Genomic DNA, 19,608 nt, shown 5'->3' on the forward strand with positions numbered 1-19,608 from the left:
TTACTGATGCAGGCTTTAGCTTAGAGAGAAGACCCAGATATATTTAGCAGAAATTTCAAAGCAGACTGTAGTGTTTTCTGTGGGTATCATTTTCTTTATGCCTCACCCTAGTGTGTATCAAAACCAACTTTCTAGTTATAAGCCTCATTAAATTGCTGCTGTGATAAATATATTAATTGCTTATCTGTTTGTTTTAGGCAGCACATGAAAGATTGCACTCTTAGCCGTAAGCAGCTGTTTCAGGATATTCTGTCTTACAACTTAGAACTGATTGGCTGTTCAGAAAAAAGCACTGATGAAGAAATCAGCACTGCCACAGGTTTTAAAGTCTTTTGTTCACTTTTTATATATTTTTGTTCACTTTTATATCCAAAGATTCATTTCTGAAGGGAATGGCTTTCATCGAAAGCTCTGGGTGCGAGGACTTTGATGTAAAGCAATGTATAAGATACAGCTATACGAAAAAATTGGTTTCTGGAGTTGTCCAATTCAGTCCTTGAAGTGGGTAGTTACCTTGGTGTCTTTACAGAAAGAAAAAGTCATTAATCTGTGGAACACTTCAGTCAAAAAAAAAAAAAAATATATATTGCTAGGATTTAGGGGATTGGGGAGTGATGGGCATAGTCTTTCCCCCTCTCCTTCCAGACTTTTTGTAACTACTGGACTGGTCTGTTTCAGCAGAGCTAGAATTTTATAATAATGCTGTGGCCATATAGGCAAGTTGCCGAACAGAACTCTTTCAGTTTTTCATTTCTTTGTTCTAGTATGTTAAATTACTATACCTCTCGAAGCAGTTATATTTTGTGAATTCAGCATAAGTTGTGCTAAATTGCTCTTAAGTTACCTATCCATTTTCATTTATGTGTTTACCTAAGATACAAATATTCTTGTTCCAGAAAAATATGTTGAAAAACTTTTTGGTATAAACAGAGACCGTATGTCAGTGGATCAGATGGCCGTTCTTCTGGCCAGCAACGTCAATGAGAGTAAAAGTCACAGTAAGTAACTTTGGTAGATTAAATACAATATAAACTTTTAAAATTACATAAGTACCTGGATGATTTTTCGTAGACCAAGAATATTTTTTGTTGTTGTTTCTTGATTTATTTATATCAGTATTATGTATTCAGCTTATGGTACATTAAAGGCAGCAGAGTTTGTTTTAAGGCGGTAATATAGTAGTTTTGGAGTCCAACTTGGAAAAAGTGACTTACGTACTCGAGCGCAATTGATTTTTAAATAAGTAGTGTTGAAACTTATACACTTGTATTGCACTCACAGAATGTTTTTATCTAAAATCTTTATAAGCAAAGAGGACTTAATCTTGAATATAGAAAAGTAAAAGAATTTCTACTACTTTGCTTGTTTACAGCACCTCCGTTTACAACATGGAAAGATAAAAGGAAATGGAGACCGAAGTACTGGAGAAAACCTCTGTTAGATAGTAGCAGCAGTGAAGAGGAACAGTTCGTTGGACCTATTAAATACGGTAAGCTGGATTGTGGCATCCATTAAAAAAAAAGTACTCGGTGCGGGGGGGGAAATACCTACCAGCCTCTTCCCAACACCTAATTTTTGAAGTGGTTCTTAAGAAAATCAGTGCTTTTAATATCTCTCTTAACTTTGTATTTCCTGTATGCGAACTTTATTTTGCATAAACTTTTGGGTAAAGTTTGACCTTAATTTGTTGTATGTAAGGAAAAAAGCTATCTAGTATAATGTGTGACTGGAAGTTGAAGTGGAATTTCTACTTACCTGTTCTTAAAAGGAATGTAAGGAACTGTTTCCCTAGAATGTTTCAACTTTGCCCATAGACCATTAGGGTGGGTTACTTTTTTTAATTTTTATTTTTCCTTCACAGAACTAGAGGTAGTAAAACTTTGTGCTCAGTTATCCTAAATTTGTACAGAATTAGTGTTTGGTGTTGAGGTCAGGAGTTAAAAAAAGCTGCTGTTAAATGGCATTTGAGAGGCAAGCTTGCTAAAGCATCAGTAACCCAACAGTGTTTAATGTGTGACTCATGCAAGTAGGAGCTTTAGGATTTGTTTAGCAAATGCTGTAAAAAGAATTCTTAGAGATTTAGAGTTGAGATAAATTTTGCTTTGTCAATGTGTTTATTTCCTAATGCTGCCTAATGAACTACCTTAATTGGTGTCTGTTGATAAAAGCAGCCTTTTACTGCTATTTATTTCTTGCCTTTGCATTTGAAATACAACCAGTTTTCTACAGACTACACAGCTCTAAGTTTAAGAGGATGTTGAAATAACCATATTTTGCTCTGGTCAATGGCTATACTTGAAATACATAAATGCCACCCCTTGTGAGTTCTAATCTTGCAGGTCACTTCTGTTTTGAAAAGAAATATATTTCTTCTTATTTTATTTTTATTTGCAGCCCATCCCACAGAACATAAAAAAAGAGTTCCAGCTCTTGATGCTGTGGTGACTCCAGATGATGTTCGATATTTTACAAGTGAGACCGATGACATTTCCAACTTGGAGGCAAGTGTTCAGGAAAATCCCTGTGATGTACAGCTTTGGATTAAACTTGCATACAAATACTTGAATCAAAATGAAGGGTAAGTCTGCTACATTTTAGATTTGATTTTGTGCTTTACGCATGTTGCTGTGATCAAGTTTCCTTTCTGATGTTTAAGAACTTTCTTCAACAATGCGACTTAAAAGCAGGTTAAAAAGTAGATTAGATTTCCTGTTGTATGCAGTATAGTATGTGAGTAATAAATGGCAGTGATGTTTTACCTTTAGGCAGGTTCTGATTCCAAATGGAATTTGATGGAAAGTAGTGTGGGAGAAATAATTGCTGTTGTTTGAAAAGTGCACAACCTAATGTATTCCAAAGATTGCAGTGGAATGTGGTACTTCCAGTGATAAAGTAGTGGACCAATGAACTCAAATCCATTTCTCCTCTATGGAGTGAATGGTTGGAATAGTGTTTAAAATTGCTTTCATCGGAAAGCTTTGTTATAAGAACAGTTCTGCTACATGGTTTTATCCCTGTACAAATTATGCAGTTGAGCACTTAATTTCTTATTTTGTCATTTTTTTAACTTTTTGGATTTCTAAGTTTATCTGGTTTATGTTCCTTTAAATTATTCTGCAGGGTACCACCTTTTTATTGGCAGTTTCAGTAGGAATTTTGTCATGATGGTTTCATGCTAGAGATTGATTAGGTACTGGCTTAAGCAGCTGCAGCAGGGAGGAAAATGTAGGAAAAGATTGGTTTATCTGTATCAATGGCTTCCTGAACACTAGAAGGGATAAAATTGGAAAGGCCAGTACTCAAAATACTACCAGCAAGTGGTGGGGTGAGGAGAGCACACTTTTTAAATATAAGCATACTTGGAAAAATACCAAGAAAAGAAGGGAGAAAACCTAATGCAAGACAATGCATCCTTTTCTTAAAACAGCCACCTCCCCCATTCCCTACCTGCCCCCCAACCTCAGTATTCTGAAGAGACTGGTTTAGTAGGTGGCAGTGGTGACAGAAGGGGTTGTGAAGGCTTCAGACTTATACATGGTTAACTGCGTTAATTTTATTTTGGGACATCTGTTTTTCCTCTCATAAATGTCTATGCAAAGTAATTTCTGAAGATGTTTTCAGAATAAGTGTGACCTTGGAAGCTTTCTGTGGTTTCATGGAAGCTTGTTTATGAATTAAAGCTCAGCTCTGTGGTTTGAAATATAGTCAGTTATTTGAGCTAATCTTGTATTACTTTGCTGGTATCATCTCATGATGGTTATCTCAAAAAGTAAAATTTTTTTTAATGATTTAGAGGCAAAGAAAACCTGTGTGACATGCATAGAAACCTGAAATAAAGGCTTGTATTTGAAGACTGTAGAAAGTAAATTAAATTGTAACAAAAATATTCAAACTTACTTTACTAAGCCTTTGAAATTTCCACTTAAGTTTTTAAGTCTGTGTTATGTAAATGCCTTTATATGATTGCAGCTTGAGACTTCTGCTTACAGGTGAATCCTATCCATTTTCAATTAAACTAGACTCTTATTTGAATTGGCACTCCTCCTAGAAACAATATTTCTTCCATCCACCATGGTAATTGCACCTAACAATAACTTCTGAAGGGTGAAGAGTTACTGAAACTTTGAAACTTTCATAGTAAAGGACAGCACATGTTTAAAATAAAAAAAAAAACTGACAGTCACTCCGATTCTAATCATATAAGCATCTATTTTCATGTTTGATATCATGTAAGTCATGATACTATCGCAGTTGATGTGAATGCCTTTTTAATTTTTTCATTTTTACAGCTCATCGTCTGAGTGTTTAGATTCTACTTTAAATGTTTTGGCCCGAGCCCTTGAGAACAACAAAGAAAATCCTGAAATTTGGTGTCATTACCTCAGACTCTTCTCAAAAAGAGGAACCAAGGAGGAGATACAGGAAATGTGTGAAACAGCAGTGGAATATGCTCCCTCTTATCAAATCTGGTGGACAGTAAGTAAAAAAAACCAAAGTGTATGTGAAATGTTCGTGTTAACTTTCTACTGTGGAAAACCAGTATGTATGACAGGGGAACTGCGAAATGAAAAGCACTATAGCCTTCTGAAAACTCAAAAGTTCCTCAGAAAATGAAGTGATTCAAAGTTCTGTTTGTAGGATATTTGTAGAAATCATCACCCTTCCTCAGGTAATAAAAGGTGTTTAAAATCAAGATAGAATCATAGTATAGTTAGAGTTGGCAGGGACACCTCCCACTAGACCAGGTTGCTCAAAGCTCCACACAACCTGGCTGTTGCATTTCTTATTTTTTGTTACTTAAGTTTGCAAATTTTAACTTTGACTACTTGATCTTTAAACAATATTTTTGAGGTTTAATGTGAAAATTCAGTGTGAGGTAGGGCAATATGGTTCATAAGGTGGTGTAAGACATTATGTGAAGTTTGTGACTTTGACTTAGAAGCTTTATTAATAATCTGATTATTATTAGTAATATGAATTATTTCTCTCTAGTTTTTGAATTTGGAGAATTCCTTTGATGGAAAAGACTATGTATGTGGGAGGATGCTACAGTTCCTAATGGAGGTGACAGATGGAGAAGAAAATCCAAATCTTGTGTCCTTTCAGCTGCTGGAGACTCTCTTGTACAGAGTTCAGTTAAGCCTGTTTACAGGAAGACAGCAGAATGCTCTTGTTGTGCTGCAGGTAACTTCCAAGTTACCACCCCAGGAACTGTCTTCATACCTTCACCTTTATAATGCCTGTGACTCCGATAGTGTCAAATCTAGAAGAACTGTTCCTTCCTTTATTTGCTGAAGGAATTCTTCTAGAGGCTTCTGTTTTGAGATATAGTGCTGTTATAAAATTTGGATATACCTTTGGGGTTTTTGTTACCTGTTTTGCTTTGCTTGTGTAGCTAATAGCCTGGACCACTACATCTCAAATAATTCCCAAGGAATTGCTTTACTTCTTGATTCCTGGTAAGCCCTAGAACACTTTTCTGCAGTGAAGTAATAGAAGCCATGAATGTTTTTCTGCCTGTGAGTAATGGATTGCCTCAGGTGCTCAAATATTTATTGCTACAGAAATGTTCCAACCAGTAGTTCTTGGGAAGAACGTAGTATGATGTTATTTAATAGTATTGCTCTGCTCCAAAATTTGGAGACTCTTAAATTGGACGTTATTGATCCTATGAACTGCAGAGTCATGCAGTTATCTCAGGCTTTTATTGTGACTGTAGAAAGTATTTAAGTCACTGTTACCGTCAATAGAAGTGGTGCACGAAGGTGAGAAATTGAAAGCTGAAATCAGCTCCTACTAAAAGTGGGAGCTGCTGTAGCTTTAGTTGCAAGTTTTTTCATGCCTACCAGCAGGTGGCACCTGTTGCTCGCTACACCCTAAAACACTTTTCTCAATTGTGTGGTTTAAGGCTGTCATGCGTTTTTCTGGCTCCAGTTTAAATAGAAAAGTGTAATGCTGTGTTGACTTCCTCCAAAAGCTATTCTAAAGACAGCAGTACTGACAAATGTAATGCTGAATGTTTGACTGAATGAGCAAAAAGAACAGAGGGAGGAAAAAAACTCAGTTTGTGTCAAATTGACATGGAAATCCAGTGTTTATGGGGCAATAACATGTTGGTTTCCCTTACCTTCCCATCATCACAAAACCAAACGCTTTTCATATTAATTGGAAAGGTGTAGTTGAAAAGAATATCTTTGGGAGAGATTATTTAGCCATATTTGAGAGAAGATAATTTCTAAGTAAATGCTACTTCAGAGTAAGTAGCAATGTGTGTCTCTGAAAATTTGGGAGCAAATTTTCAAGTAAGTATGTATTTTGAATGGTGAATAAGTTAAATGGCTTTGAAACTTCAGGTTTTTGCCTATTACAGGACAAGTGTCCTGCTGAATTTTGTCTAAATTTGCAAGTGCTTTCATTCCCTTGGAAGTACATTCTCTGATTGTACTCCATTTATCCAGAGAAAAGTTAGTATGTTGCTAGCCAGGAGAGTCTGTTCTTGTTTAGGAGCAATTGTGTTTAGACTTTGTCTAGTTGCATGCTCTAAGGACTTTATTTGGGATCTGCCAGTTTAACTGGATTATTCTAGTTTTTGCATATGACTGGCAGGAAAATTCGAAGCTGTATCCTTGTTCGCAGTAACATTTCCAACACTTTTATAAACAATATGCCTAGAGATGGTGGTGCTTTCAGTAGACTTGGATAGCTGTAATTTAGTAGCTGTACAACTAAACTTAATAAAAAAATCTTCCCCAAAACCCAACAAACAAACAAACCCACAAAACTCAGTAGGACGTAGCAAGCTGAATCCAACTTGTAGATGAGTTGTCTCTAGAGCTAATGTATTATTTGTATCCAACAGGAACTAATTGTCCAAGAATTAAGCAGAAAAGTAGAAAGTACTTTGGGAGATGCATGTTTTCAAAGTCTATTTCTGTTCACTCTTCAAAATAACAATCTTCTACAGTTTTTCTAAACTTGTTATTAGAAATTATGCATATGATTTGAATACAGTCACATAAGCCAAATATAGCCATGATTGATGTAAAGAATTAGTTCCTGTCTCTCTTGTAGAAAAGATTTGAAAATATTAAACCTGTTTCCTTGTCTCATTCCCAGACCTTAAAGATTTTATGGTTGAAATACACTGTATTTCTTTTAACCTTTACAGAATGCTTTAAAATCAGCAAATGAAAAGATAATATCAGAACGCCTTACTGTAAGTGACCGTTGCTTGGCTTGGCTGGCTTACATACATCTAACTGAATTCGGCATTCTCCCAGGCAAGTTCTATGATCCAGCTAATGCCGGTCCTTCAAGGATCATGAACAAAGAGCCATTTTTAATACCATGGCAAACAGTTCAAGATGTGAAGACTGATCCTGATGTGCTGCTAGCTATGTTTGAAGGTAAGATTAAAGAGGTAATCTACATAATGCATTGCTTGCTTGTAAATCAAGAAATACTTTCTAACTTTCGGAATTTCAAGGCAGTGCAATGGTGCTGGTGACTGTGTTAAGCCATTGGGATTAATCCAGTGAGTATTTCATCTTGATTTGAACAGAGTAGTGAGGGAAGTCCATGTTCTCAGGTACTTAATGCACACATTGAGGTTTTTCATCGGTGGCTCAAAGCCATAGCTTTTTCTCTGAACTATGATATTCTATCAAGATAAAGACCAGTGGCTTGTGACAGTGTGACATTGCTAGTTTTCTTGGGTTTATATGAGCATAAAGCAAAACTTCTGTTGTCATTCTCTCTTACCCTACCTCCCCTCAGTGGGATGTGTCTATTGGAAAACTACTTTCCTAGAAGATTATTGTGTTTCCTTAGAGGCAGAGCAATGCATGTGTCTGTCTTCATTCAAAGTTAAGTAAAGGGAATCGTTTTTTTTTAAAGATGTAAAATGAAGATACTAGAAGAAACTGAATTCTTGACTTGTGGTGCTGCCAGAGGTAGACTTTATAATAGCATTGTATAAATGTCAGTACTTAGCATGTTAGCCAGCAGTAACGTTGAATTGACACTGGGAATATATCTGTGCTGCAGATGGTAACGTAGTGTGGAAATACTCAAGGATAGATTGAGTAGCCCAGCTGTGGGAGTGAAGGTAGTCTAGCCATGATAACAGGGTGCTCATTATCAAGTAACGTTTTATTATGCTGAGAAGAAAAATAATATCCTATATTAGCTTTTGTTTCAATAGCTTTCAGCAGCTATGCTGGAAATCCTGGAATGTAGTTTTCAATATAGTGATACACTGCTACCTGTAAAGTGGCTTTAGTACTTCATTGGTATTTTAGATGAACGGGAGGTGAAACTTCTGACGGGCTTTTGTCTTTGTGCTGTGGTGCTAAGTGTTAAGAAACCTTTTCCAAAGATGACAGTCCTCCTTTCTTTTAAATAATTTGTGAAAGTAGCCCCCTCAGAAATATTTTTCCACACTTAACGTATTTTCATTATGTTAAATGAGACTTTTTATTATGTTAAGGCTTCAAATAACTTTGACATTCCTTGAGGTCTAAAGACTTGATTTTATACTTTTGAAGATGCTGTCAAAACATGTACTGATGAAAACCTTGAGGCTGAAAAAAGAATAGCTACCTGCTTTCCTCTCTACAGAAACATGATAGCTTTGCTGAAACTTCTTGAAAGGTAAGTTGTTTCAAAACACTTTTAATTGGAGTACTCAACTGTGCTTTTTTGAAAACTTACCTTTACTTGTCTTTAAGGTGGGAGTCTGCTACAGAACTCTGTAGATCTTTATTGGAGCTCTGCCCTAACAACTGTCAGCTCTTGGAGAGTTTGGCCGCCTTGTATTTGCAGATGGAGCAGAGTGACAATGCCTACAAAGTGTGGATTGGAGCATTTGAGAAGAATCCTCAGAATGCAGAAATTTTTTATCAGTTGTGTAAATTCCTTGTTTCACAGGTAATACTCTACTCCAAAACTCATTTTGTTGGTCTGCTGACTTTTTAAGGTTTGGGGTTTCTGTGTTGTTTCAAACACTTATGAAATTGATATTCTTGATATTTTTGAAATAATCATGAAATGAAATTCATGATATTTTTGTAATGTCTAGTTCTCCTTTATATCAAGAGGAAAAAAATATAATTGGCAAGATTAGTGACATGATTAAAGATAATTAAAGGAATTATATAAAATCATGAATGTATAGTTTGGCTTGTTCTAATTCAGTGTTAATATCCTTACACAAGAACAGACTTTAACAGTAAACCCTATAATAAGTTTTCAGCTTTTTCCTGCTGCCTGAGACAGTTAGATCTCATTCTTGAGAAAATTATGACAATGGAGCATTGCACAGATAAACACACCACTTGTTATTTATTGCGCTTAAATTGTTCTTGTCATTTTCAGGTTGATGTCTGATTTTATTTTATTTTTTGTTTTAAAAAAAATAAAATCCTCAAAACAGGAAAGGTCAAGCAGTATTCTTCCACTATTGCAAGATTTTGTGGCAGCTTTCTTTGAGAATACATGTCAACAGCAGAGTCCTATGGATCTCTTAAGGTACACTTAGAATATTTTAAATTTTGGTAATATTGTCATTTTCTTGAAAAACAAGGCAGTCAGGAACTTTCAAACTCCTCTATTTTTAGCTTGGCATGTTTTGCTAAAACTTCAGTGAATTATGATTTGATACTTTATAAAGGTTATACTTGTTGTTTGTGCATATACACTAAATGGTAAATCCACAAGCATTTAAAGATGAAGCAGCCAACAAGTTTAATGTTTGGATTTGGGGGATGGAAGTCAGTCATGTGTATGCCAAAGTTGGTTGTGTGTGTGTCTTTTTTCCAAAGCTAGGAGCCTAAAATTGCATACCTAAAATACTTGCAAAAGACCTCAATCCAGAGGTCCAGCATGCTATTAATCAGCAAACTATGATTGCTGAAAAGACACAGGTTTGTATTTAGCCTGCTGATTTTCAGTTGAATTTTGGCAACTATTTGAGAGACTTATCAAAGTTCTGAGATATGCAAGTTCCCTATAGTCAAAGTAGGTGCCTCTGAAGGCCTTCAAAGGAAGACCTTATGTGCTAAAGTTTATGCAGATGAGGCTTTGAGATGCTTTTATCTCCAAGTTAGGTGTTAAATTTCATTCATGCGTACATTTTTTCGTGTTACTGTTTACAGTACTGCAATGCTGCTTAGCTGAATGTAGGTAGATGATGGTACCTTACTTGATGTTGGTATTTCTGGGTGGGAAGTCTGAGATACAAAGGAACATTTAACTTGGTACGTAATGAAGGAGTAAATGCTTTCTGTATGAACTATTTCTATATTTCCATGTAATGCTTTCTGTATAAACTGTATCTGGAGTTAAACAAAAATCTAGGAAAAGTACATCTTTTTTTAATATGTCCTGTGAACTGCGTTTTGGAACTAAATGTTACATCCACATAGGACTCTTCCATGTAGAGGGATATTCTCATTTGCTACTACTTTTTTCTCATGTAGATATCTCTTGAATTTTCCAATGCCAATTGAATTTACATCACCTCTCTATAAAGAACAGCTTACAGATGATGTTGTCAACCAGCAAATCCCATATCTGTGGCAGATCTACTGGTGAGACTTTCTAAAGTATTTCCGAGAAACAGCTATTGGGTCTGTAAATTGCATTTTCAAAAGCAGAATGTTCATTACTTGCCGAAGGGTATATCACTTTGGGTTCTTTGAATAAACGATCTGCCAGGCCTTAGAGAACCTACCTGCCTGCTGCACAACAGAGACAATTTTATGGAACTGAATTGCACATCAACTTAAACTCTCCACTTGAGAAATCTTTCAGAAATTCTGCCCTGTGGGAACAGTAACAGGTGTGTTCAACTCACAAAAATGATTTTTTTTTTGTTTTACTTTTGGTTTAGGTTGCTACTGCTAGTAGTGTTCTTTCTTCTGGCTTTCAGTTGTCTCCTTTTTATTTTACAGTCATTCCCCCCACTCCGAACTTTGTTTAGCCTTGCTCTCCCCACTTTCCTTGACTCACTGTTTCAGCTATTTATGGAGCTGCTATCAACAGGCTATAACAGTTGGAACTAGCCACAGGCGCCCCTCTGTAGGCAAGTAATACAGCAAAGTGACCCTTTCCTCTGCAAGAGACTGCAAAGGTGACAGATCTTTGTCATGTATACGTGATGTATACATTTATTTTTTTTGTTGCTTTTGGTAGCAGTAATATCCAGGATTGGCAAGCACCAAAGAATTAGCCATCTGTAACTCATACTGGTAGAACTGTGGTTACTGAGATGTTGACTTAAGCTTTTTAGGAAGCTTACCACTTCATGGTCTGGATCTGTCAATCTTCACAAGTAGCTGTTTGGCTTTTCAGATAAGTAAAGGGGCAAAGATGAGAATGCTTCACATACTGAGTGAGGACTCCTCAGAACTCCTTCAGCACTGTTGCTTATAGCTTTTAATTGGTGGACAGCTTATAAGCAGGTAAAACGTATGGTTTTCAAGAAAATCTTTACATAATGTTTATATTAAGTTATCTTAATGTTTTCTTTTGATATTGTCCATTAATAGCAATTTAAACAAATTGCTTGTTAACTGAACTTGCGAAGCAGTATCTTCTAAGTTTGGTACTTGCACTGTACAAACACTGTTAGGAAGACACTTAAGGTCACTGTTTAGTCTAGTCATTAGGGACCTTAATTTAAGCTCAGTTGCTCCTGCATTTTAGTACCTGCTTCTAAGAGGGAAACTAGTGTTCTTGAAATAAGTGCCTAAATTACTTTCAGAGCTAGTAATTGAGTGTTTCTGTGGTTGAGTTTTGCTACATTAAGTGCCTAAGTATTTGGGCCTATCTATGTGGGTTTCCTTTTTTCAGGTACAGAGAACAAAAGACATAAAAGTTCACTTTCACCAAGTGAAAATAGTTAGATTGAAACAAGCAAAGCCTCAAAGCTCAAGAAACAATATTTTACTTGGAAGGATCACTGTATATGTGTGCACATATGTATACACACACTTCAATAGAGAGTAGCAAATTGGTGATTTAGTTTATAGTGCTTGGGGAAAGCAGGAGCAGAATCAGGCACTCTGATTATGGGACCGTAGTCATGATGGTTCTATAGCAGGGTAGCAACATCAGCCCTATGTTATTTTGTGTTTCTGCAGTCTTCCTTTTCATGAGGTTTTTTTCTTCTTACAACTTACCAAAAGTCTTACCTTTTCTTCTACTGTTACTTTACGCTTTGAAATACAGATCATTCACTGAATCTGGGTCAAAAAACGTGTCTACTTCTGTCTTTGGTGAGGTCCTATATGTTGGTCTGATCATATGTTTGAGGGGCTGTGGAACAAAATGAAGGGGATTTTTGGCTGTTCTTGTCAGTTGTATTTTTTTTTTTCCTGACTTGATCCCCACTGATACTTGTTTCAGAGCATTCGTTCTGTTGCCACAGTCTGATAACCATTTCTCAAGTGGTTTTAATCCGGCTTTGAAATTTATTCTGGAGCTTTCCAAATGGAAGTTCAAGACTTGTCTCCCTTCTGTAGCAGTCAGAGCATCCCTATTATGAGGATTAGTAAAAGGGTACTTTACAAGAGTAGAAGACAATTCATAATATTTCATTTCTATTTAAGAGTTGCATTTTAAACTGCATGGTTTCTGTATTATTCCTTATTATCTGCAGTTGAGCCTTACCCATTTTAATAAGTTGACTGATACATTAGTCCGTAATGTTGCTAAACTGAAAACACCTTTTTCTTGCATCTCAAATGGGAAGTTCTTCACTGTTTTTTTTACTCTTAATATGTAAGAACATGCATTGTTTATGATATACAACACTTCTTAACTTTTAATATAAACAGTTTGTGCCAGTCTCTTCACGCAAGTGTTGGTGAAGCACTGGATGCTTATGAAGCAGCTCTGGGGGCAGTGATGCAGCAGGAAACTGTCCAGAACATCTGGCTGGAGTAAGTTCTTAAGGAAGGATAGTAAATTAATCTCAAAACTATTAAGTGAAGGCTACCAGAACCATCTTTCTTTCTCTTTTTTTTTTACAGTTACCTTGTTTTTATCAATAGCAAAGTTGTTGGATCCAACAACAAAGTTCAAGAATTCAAGCTTTTTACTGACCTAGTGAACAGATGTCTGGTTACAGTCCCCACACGATATCCAATTCCTTTTAGTACTGCTGATTATTGGACCAATTATGAGTTTCATAATAAGGTAAAAATGTGTCTGTGGACGGTTTTAACTAAACAAAGAGACCAATGATGACCTTTTAGCAGGTACCTGTAATTTACTTGTTCAAATACAGCACCAGTAGTATGTGAACACTGAGAGCTAGGAATTAGTAGAAAAAGAAACGAGTGTCAGAGGAGAGTAGTGTTGTGAGCAGAAGACTGTCTAGCAGCGACCTCTTCAATAAAGGCTGTGTAAGGCAAAGAGAAACTTTATGGCATGCTTTAATACTGTGAATACAGCTGTTAATGACGAACTGTTCTTTCCTAGAGAAAATGCGTAAGGAAGGGAAGAGATGGTTGAGCAAGAGGGGTCTGCAGAGCTGTAACACTGATAGAAGGAAAGAGTCTGTAAGCTGTCAGTTTTAATCATGGAAATTACAGTGGTTGAGAAACAGAAAAAATAAAGTAAAAGTAGGAGTAAAAACAAGTTGAACACTTACAGACAGAATAAAGCTTATAGAAATCCTGGGTCCCGTTTTGCTAACATCCGGTGCATTTCTCTTTACTCGCTAAATGCAGGCTAGAAGGACTGAAATATGTGGTGTTAGCAACTTGACACTAACTTTTTATTACACAAATTGATTTCTGTACTCTTGAAGGATGAGGTTTGTAGTTGGTAACTCACTTTAGTCATGTTCATAGTTTCATTCCATTATTCTTAGCAAAATTAGACAGCTATAAAGTGGATTAATGTTTATAATTCAAATTCTACAGGTAATTCTTTTTTATTTGAGCTGCATTCCAAAATCTCAACATTCCAAAACTTTGGAACGGTTTTGTTCTACCATGCCTGCTAATCCTGGACTTGCACTGAGGTATGTAAAAATACTGGTAATCAAGACAAACAGTTAGTTAACATAACTACTGTTTTTTGAGCAAGACATGCATGATTTGCTTTCTACTATGCTTGCTCCATTATTGCATGTTGCTTGAGGCATATTGCGCCTTCTGACATCTCAATTTTTCTTTTATTTGACAGGGTTCTGTTCTGTCTACAGAAAGGTTATAATTATACAGGAATTAACTCTGTATTGTACATGATGTGTACAAATGATCAAAACTTCAAGTCTGTAGAGAAATGTCAGATATCCATTAAAGTCTTGTTACTTAATGATCTATGAAATGTATAGTTCCAGCATAGAACCAATAAAAATGGATACACCAGTGTATAACAGTGCTGCCTTAAGGCTTAACTTCATGTTAACAACAAGGCTTAACAACATTAGCAAAGATAAGCCATTCTTATTTTTGGGAAGAAACTTATGGGGAAACAAACACTTAATGTAAGCATCACATTGATTCTTACTTGAACAGTATTTTAAACTGTACTCTCTCAGGATTAGGGTCCATGTTTTACCATATTCAGCTGCAGTGAATTCATGAACATTTGATTGAATGATTTTGAAAAGTCCCCAAGCACTTACTGGTCATCATCAACAGTGACCCCAAAGAATTCAAAGCAAGACTTGAAATAAGTGTGTGTGGTTGGGAGTGTGGGGAGAGTATGACACACCTGCCTTTGGCACACAAAGGTGAATGCATTTTAAACCAAGTTGCGATTCTGTCTAGATGGAACTTGCAGCTCCCTTAGACAATGTTGATACTACATGAAATGGGTGAGCAGAACTGACTGAACAGCCCCTCCTCGCCACAGGACTATAAAACTAATTAGCCTCCTGTCAAATATACAGTTACTTTGTGCATGCTAAAAATGGATCTTGTCATGTGCCAAGATCATATTTTCTCTCTGATTTCACACTCTAGTTATTCTCTGAAAGTATATCTTAACTTTTTGTTCTGAGAGCATGTTCAGTCAATATTGTATATGGTGGTCCGGGTTTTTTTTCCTACTTGCAACTCGGCTTAGATTAGGTGTAATGTATTTCGTGTAATGTGTTTGTATCTTTGGATTGCTTTTTTGTTCCCAGTGATTACAGCAGCGTTCCTTTCTCATGAACGTCTTTTACAGACTGCTGCTGCGATACTGGGAGGAGAGCAATGTTCAAATTCTGAAACTGCAAGCCAAGATGTTTACATATAATATCCCAACATGCCTGGCCATCTGGAAAATGTAATGCAACAGTCATACATCTGTTTTCATAGATATTGCTTTTGTTTATAAGGTTTACATCACAAAGGTAAATCCAAAACGTCCTTCCAGTTGGGCTTATACTGGAAGTCTCTCTTTCATTAGCTTATTATTTAAGCAGTAACTGTTTGTTACAACAGACAGAGGTACTGTCACTTGTGTAAAATGAGAAATGAAATTCCCTCTTGGGGAAACTTATGTGAATGGATATTATGCAGATAAATATGAATGATGTATTTACAAGTTGCCTTTTTAATTCAACTATTGACTTCTGTCTCCTCCTCTCTACCCTCCCCTTTATATATCACAATAGCAGTAATCTACATTATCCAGTGATGCTGAACTGATCTTTTTCTTCAGTGTTTGTTCATAATGGGGAACCACTGAAATGTCTTGCTCATGTAAGGTTGCTTTTAAAAAATGGCTATTTTTATCTTGTCACTGTAGAATAACATCATTGGAAGTTAGTCGGTTTCTTCTCAAGGAACTTGTAATTCCATTCCACAGTCAGTATTCTGCCACTAGTGGCATTTAAAATCATTCAAGAATAAAAATATTCATATATTTCTTTTCCTCAGAGCCATTGCTGCCGAGTGCTTTCTAATGGGACAAAGAGAAGTAAGTCAACATACTAAAATGAGTAATTAAAAAATGCTGTAAAACTTTTCATAGCATAGCTTTATTCAAAGCAATAGTCATCTCTTAAACCAAAGATTTCTAGGTAGTTGAAATATTCTATGTATAAATGCCAAAACATTTGCCTCCAGTGTGAGAAATATTTGGCAATCAAGGTAGAATGGATTATATCATTAGTACTTGTGCATTCTGTTTGTGTATCTTTCCCTTACTGGGGGTGGGAGGGCTGTATTCTTCTCCCACTTTTTTTTTTTTTTGACGTGGAAGAGATTGCTAGCAGTTACAGTAGAGGGAAGGAAGGATTGTTGTGCTGGAAGGTGCTAACAACTATCTTTACAAGTAGTTGGAAGGATGGGTCTGCCAAGGCAAAGTATGTAGAGAGTTTGAGTTCCCGACCCCACGAAAGACATCAGCTCTCTTTCTCCAAAAACAACAAGTTCACTCATTGGTACTTTGGCGAGGGAAATATTTTTATCACCCTTTATACAAATACCAAGAGGGTTTTGGCACAGCAACTAAGTCACTTTTCAGTTCAAACAGAATGGATCTTCTTGGTATTGTTGCTGCCGCCTTCAAAATATTCTTCTACCAGTGGAAAGATGCTGTGTGTTGGGGGGGTTCATGGGGCCCTGTGTTTGACACCACTTGCCTGTGGTGTTTCTGAGCTGCTTCTCTGCTGTATCTTGTTTTGGGTCATTCTTGTAGTGGCTGATTCTCAACGTCCTTCTTTTCTGATAAGTCTTTCTTTGAAACAGTATTAAAGCTTTAACTGATTCATAATGGGTGGCATGGCTATTGTTAGACTCACATATGAAATCTTCGCTTTCCTTTTTTACTGTCTCCTAGAATGTTTTAAAAGAACACCCCCTAAGCAGCCAGTTATTTGGTTTGTAAGATCAAATAGTTCAAAGTCGGGAGATATCAAAGGCATGGTTGCCTATTCAACCTTAATTCTGTCTCCGTATTGATGGTTTGGTGTAATCTGTAATTAGTCACAGATCCCTGCTTCAGTCATTGTATTAGATGGACTACACTTTAAGGCACTGCCTATAGTGAGGCTGGTGACTTAAGAGATCCCTGCTTTATTTGGTTAGAAAAATACATTTCAAAAGAATCAAAAAGAGGGTCCTTAAAGAAAATGAGCCAATGAGAATGAAGGCATATGTAAAACACTGTAGTTGGATTACACCCAGAAGAAATCTTGTGTTTTTCTTCTGCAACCACATGACTAACTATATGGTGTGGAGTAAAATATCTTAAGTAGGCACACAAAGTGCAGTTGGGTGTTTTGGGTTTCTTTTTTGGGGGGGGGCGCTTTGGAATGTAGTGAGCATTTACGACTGTTTATGCAAATCAGTGGCTGTTCCAGATAACTGGATTTTCTAGTAAGCAAGTTACTGTTTTAAAATTGAATTGTGATTCAGATTCTGGATTTCCTGTTCCTGGAGAACTCGTCATTTATTCCCTTCAGAGGTCATGTAAAGGTTTGCTAAAAGAACATAAAAATGGATATGAGTATTTAAAATGTCAACAAATACCTACCCTAATGACTCTCTGATAAAAGTTGGTGCTATAGATACCAGTGGTTGAAGGAGACTTGTGTAAATACTTGAATTAAACATTTTGCTCCTCTACTTCCAACCATAAAATGGTAAACCCATTTTTTTCTTTTTAGACAGTTGCAAAGACACATACTGATTGTTAAAGCACAGATAGATGCTGAAGGAAAAAAGCCTATGAACCAGTTATTTTCATTGCAGGGTTGGGATGGTATGCAATAAGCAAGACCTTGAGACTACATATTGAGTGGTGAAAGAGAAATATTCAGTAAGCTGCTTCATTCCCTGACTGTGTTCCATCCTGTGCAATGAATGAGGCAAGAATCTTGTGAAGAAAAATAGAATGTCCTCATGTAATTAATCATGTGCATACAAGGGTCAGAATTAAGGTCAGACATAAACTTGCCTTTGCTTCTAGTAGCAATTTAATGCTTGACTTCAAAACGTTTTTTTTTTTTAATAACAGATTCTAGAAATTATTGCAAGAGATTTTTGTGCTTCAGATCTCTTGAGTGCACAAAGTTGTGCTGACTTTTAATACTTGTTTTTATTTTACAGGTCCATCATTTATATCAGAGAGCCGTTCAGAAGTTACCTCTATGTGCAACACTGTGGAAAGATGTAATGTTTTCTCCTTATGATTCAGTTTGAGGTTTCATTTAAATTTTCTGCATATCCCATATCCATAGATGTGGTGATGCTCAAGCTCTGGCTAAATCTTATATCTGCTTCCCCATCTCTTACAGCAACTCTTGTTTGAAGCATCAGGAGGAGGTAAAACTGATAACCTGAGAAAACTAGTTTCCAAGTGCCAAGAGGTTGGAGTCAGCCTAGATGAGCTTTTAAATTTAAACACTTACAGAACAGAAAGCAAGAATCACTGAACGCTGGGTACGGTCAGCCATAAGTCCTATTAAATGCCAAAATCAGTTGAATGATTCTTCAGGCTGACCCGTGCCTAAGGTCTGTGTAAGGCAGATGAGTATTGCTGAGCATATCAAGTCTCCAATCTGCTCTCCTTGAACCTGGAAACAATTAACGTGACCCTCCTCTGGAAAAATGAACTCCCTGTCTGGCCTTGCTTCTGGGCCCTGCCAGATTCTCATAACGTCATGTACGTAAGTATAGTTAATCAAAATGACAGACATTATTTTTTTATGTTTTCTTTTTATTTTCTGTTTTCTTTGTTTTGCTGTTCCTGATTCACTTGACACTCTCGCTGATGCCTGAGAGATCTGTGTTTGGGATTAATTTACTGGGCTGTGTTTACAGTAAAAAGCAAGTAGTCCATTTTGGGGTTTTCCTTTTTTAAACCTTTTTTGAGACTTTTTCATTACAGGATTTAAAACAAAAGCAGCCGCTCTTAAGGAAAGTGTAACTGCCGTGGCCACAAGTATGCTTCTTGCACTTGAAGGCACTAAGAGGGTTGCTTACTGCCCTTTTCTGCATTGGACTCACGGCAGAGACTATTAAACTTGAAGATTAAAGAAACTATTGCAAATGCCAGTGCATCAGAACATAAGAGTGGTCAATTATGTGCAATTTTTTGTAAAGAAATTTTAATTTATAATAAAGTTTAACAGTTTAAAGAAAGTTAATATTGATCTGTTTTGTATTGGTACTACCTTGTAGTATTACAGGTGTTTTTACAGAGATATTTTCAATACAAGCTGACCTTTTAAAAAAAAAAAAAAATCTGTTGTCTTTTGTTATTTTGAGCTGCCTGTTGTGGATGTAGAGTAACTGCATAGGAAAATAGGCTTTCTTTCCTCCTCTTGCCTTACATGCACAGCTGTTTATCCCATAACAGCTGTTCCTGTCAACAGTACCAGTTTGGTAACAGAAACTATACTTCATAATTTGTCCTTTTCACCTGTAATGAAATGAGGTCCCCTTTCCAAGTCTCTGCATGTACATTGCAGAGAGACACAGTGAGCCCATGGAACCAGTGATGGGGCTGTTCACATCAGGGTGGCTTTCCACCTGTTTTTCCGTCTGTGACAAATCATATCAAAAGAGAGCTGTAGCACCTTTCACATAGGTGACTTATGAAGATGCTATGAAGACAGTGAAGGAGTCGTCCTCATCTTTGAGAATGAAGCAAAAT

General features: G+C 36.5%; 1 protein-coding gene across 5 annotated transcripts in view; it reads left to right on the forward strand.

The window, feature by feature from the left end:
• Positions 1-19,134, forward strand: part of ZFC3H1 (zinc finger C3H1-type containing) — a 43,613-nt gene extending 24,479 nt beyond the window's left edge. For 4 of the 5 annotated variants that reach the window (XM_063322938.1, XM_063322939.1, XM_063322940.1 and 1 more), the window contains exons 18-35: positions 198-319; positions 897-998; positions 1,373-1,489; positions 2,395-2,578; positions 4,290-4,476; positions 4,993-5,184; positions 7,169-7,406; positions 8,547-8,652; positions 8,730-8,928; positions 9,434-9,528; positions 10,479-10,589; positions 12,840-12,944; positions 13,035-13,200; positions 13,932-14,032; positions 15,187-15,288; positions 15,885-15,924; positions 18,060-18,122; positions 18,248-19,134. In XM_063322938.1, the coding sequence (XP_063179008.1) occupies positions 198-319; positions 897-998; positions 1,373-1,489; positions 2,395-2,578; positions 4,290-4,476; positions 4,993-5,184; positions 7,169-7,406; positions 8,547-8,652; positions 8,730-8,928; positions 9,434-9,528; positions 10,479-10,589; positions 12,840-12,944; positions 13,035-13,200; positions 13,932-14,032; positions 15,187-15,288; positions 15,885-15,924; positions 18,060-18,122; positions 18,248-18,385 (2,368 nt within the window). In that variant the 3' untranslated portion in view covers positions 18,386-19,134. Of the gene's footprint in view, positions 1-197; positions 320-896; positions 999-1,372; positions 1,490-2,394; positions 2,579-4,289; positions 4,477-4,992; positions 5,185-7,168; positions 7,407-8,546; positions 8,653-8,729; positions 8,929-9,433; positions 9,529-10,478; positions 10,590-12,839; positions 12,945-13,034; positions 13,201-13,931; positions 14,033-15,186; positions 15,289-15,884; positions 15,925-18,059; positions 18,154-18,247 lie in introns of all 5 variants that reach the window. The other variant, XM_063322942.1, reaches the window with a different exon arrangement.
• The last annotated feature ends 474 nt before the right edge of the window (positions 19,135-19,608 follow it).

Source organism: Chroicocephalus ridibundus, chromosome 1 (genome assembly GCF_963924245.1).
Source record: "Chroicocephalus ridibundus chromosome 1, bChrRid1.1, whole genome shotgun sequence".
NCBI lineage: Eukaryota > Metazoa > Chordata > Aves > Charadriiformes > Laridae > Chroicocephalus > Chroicocephalus ridibundus.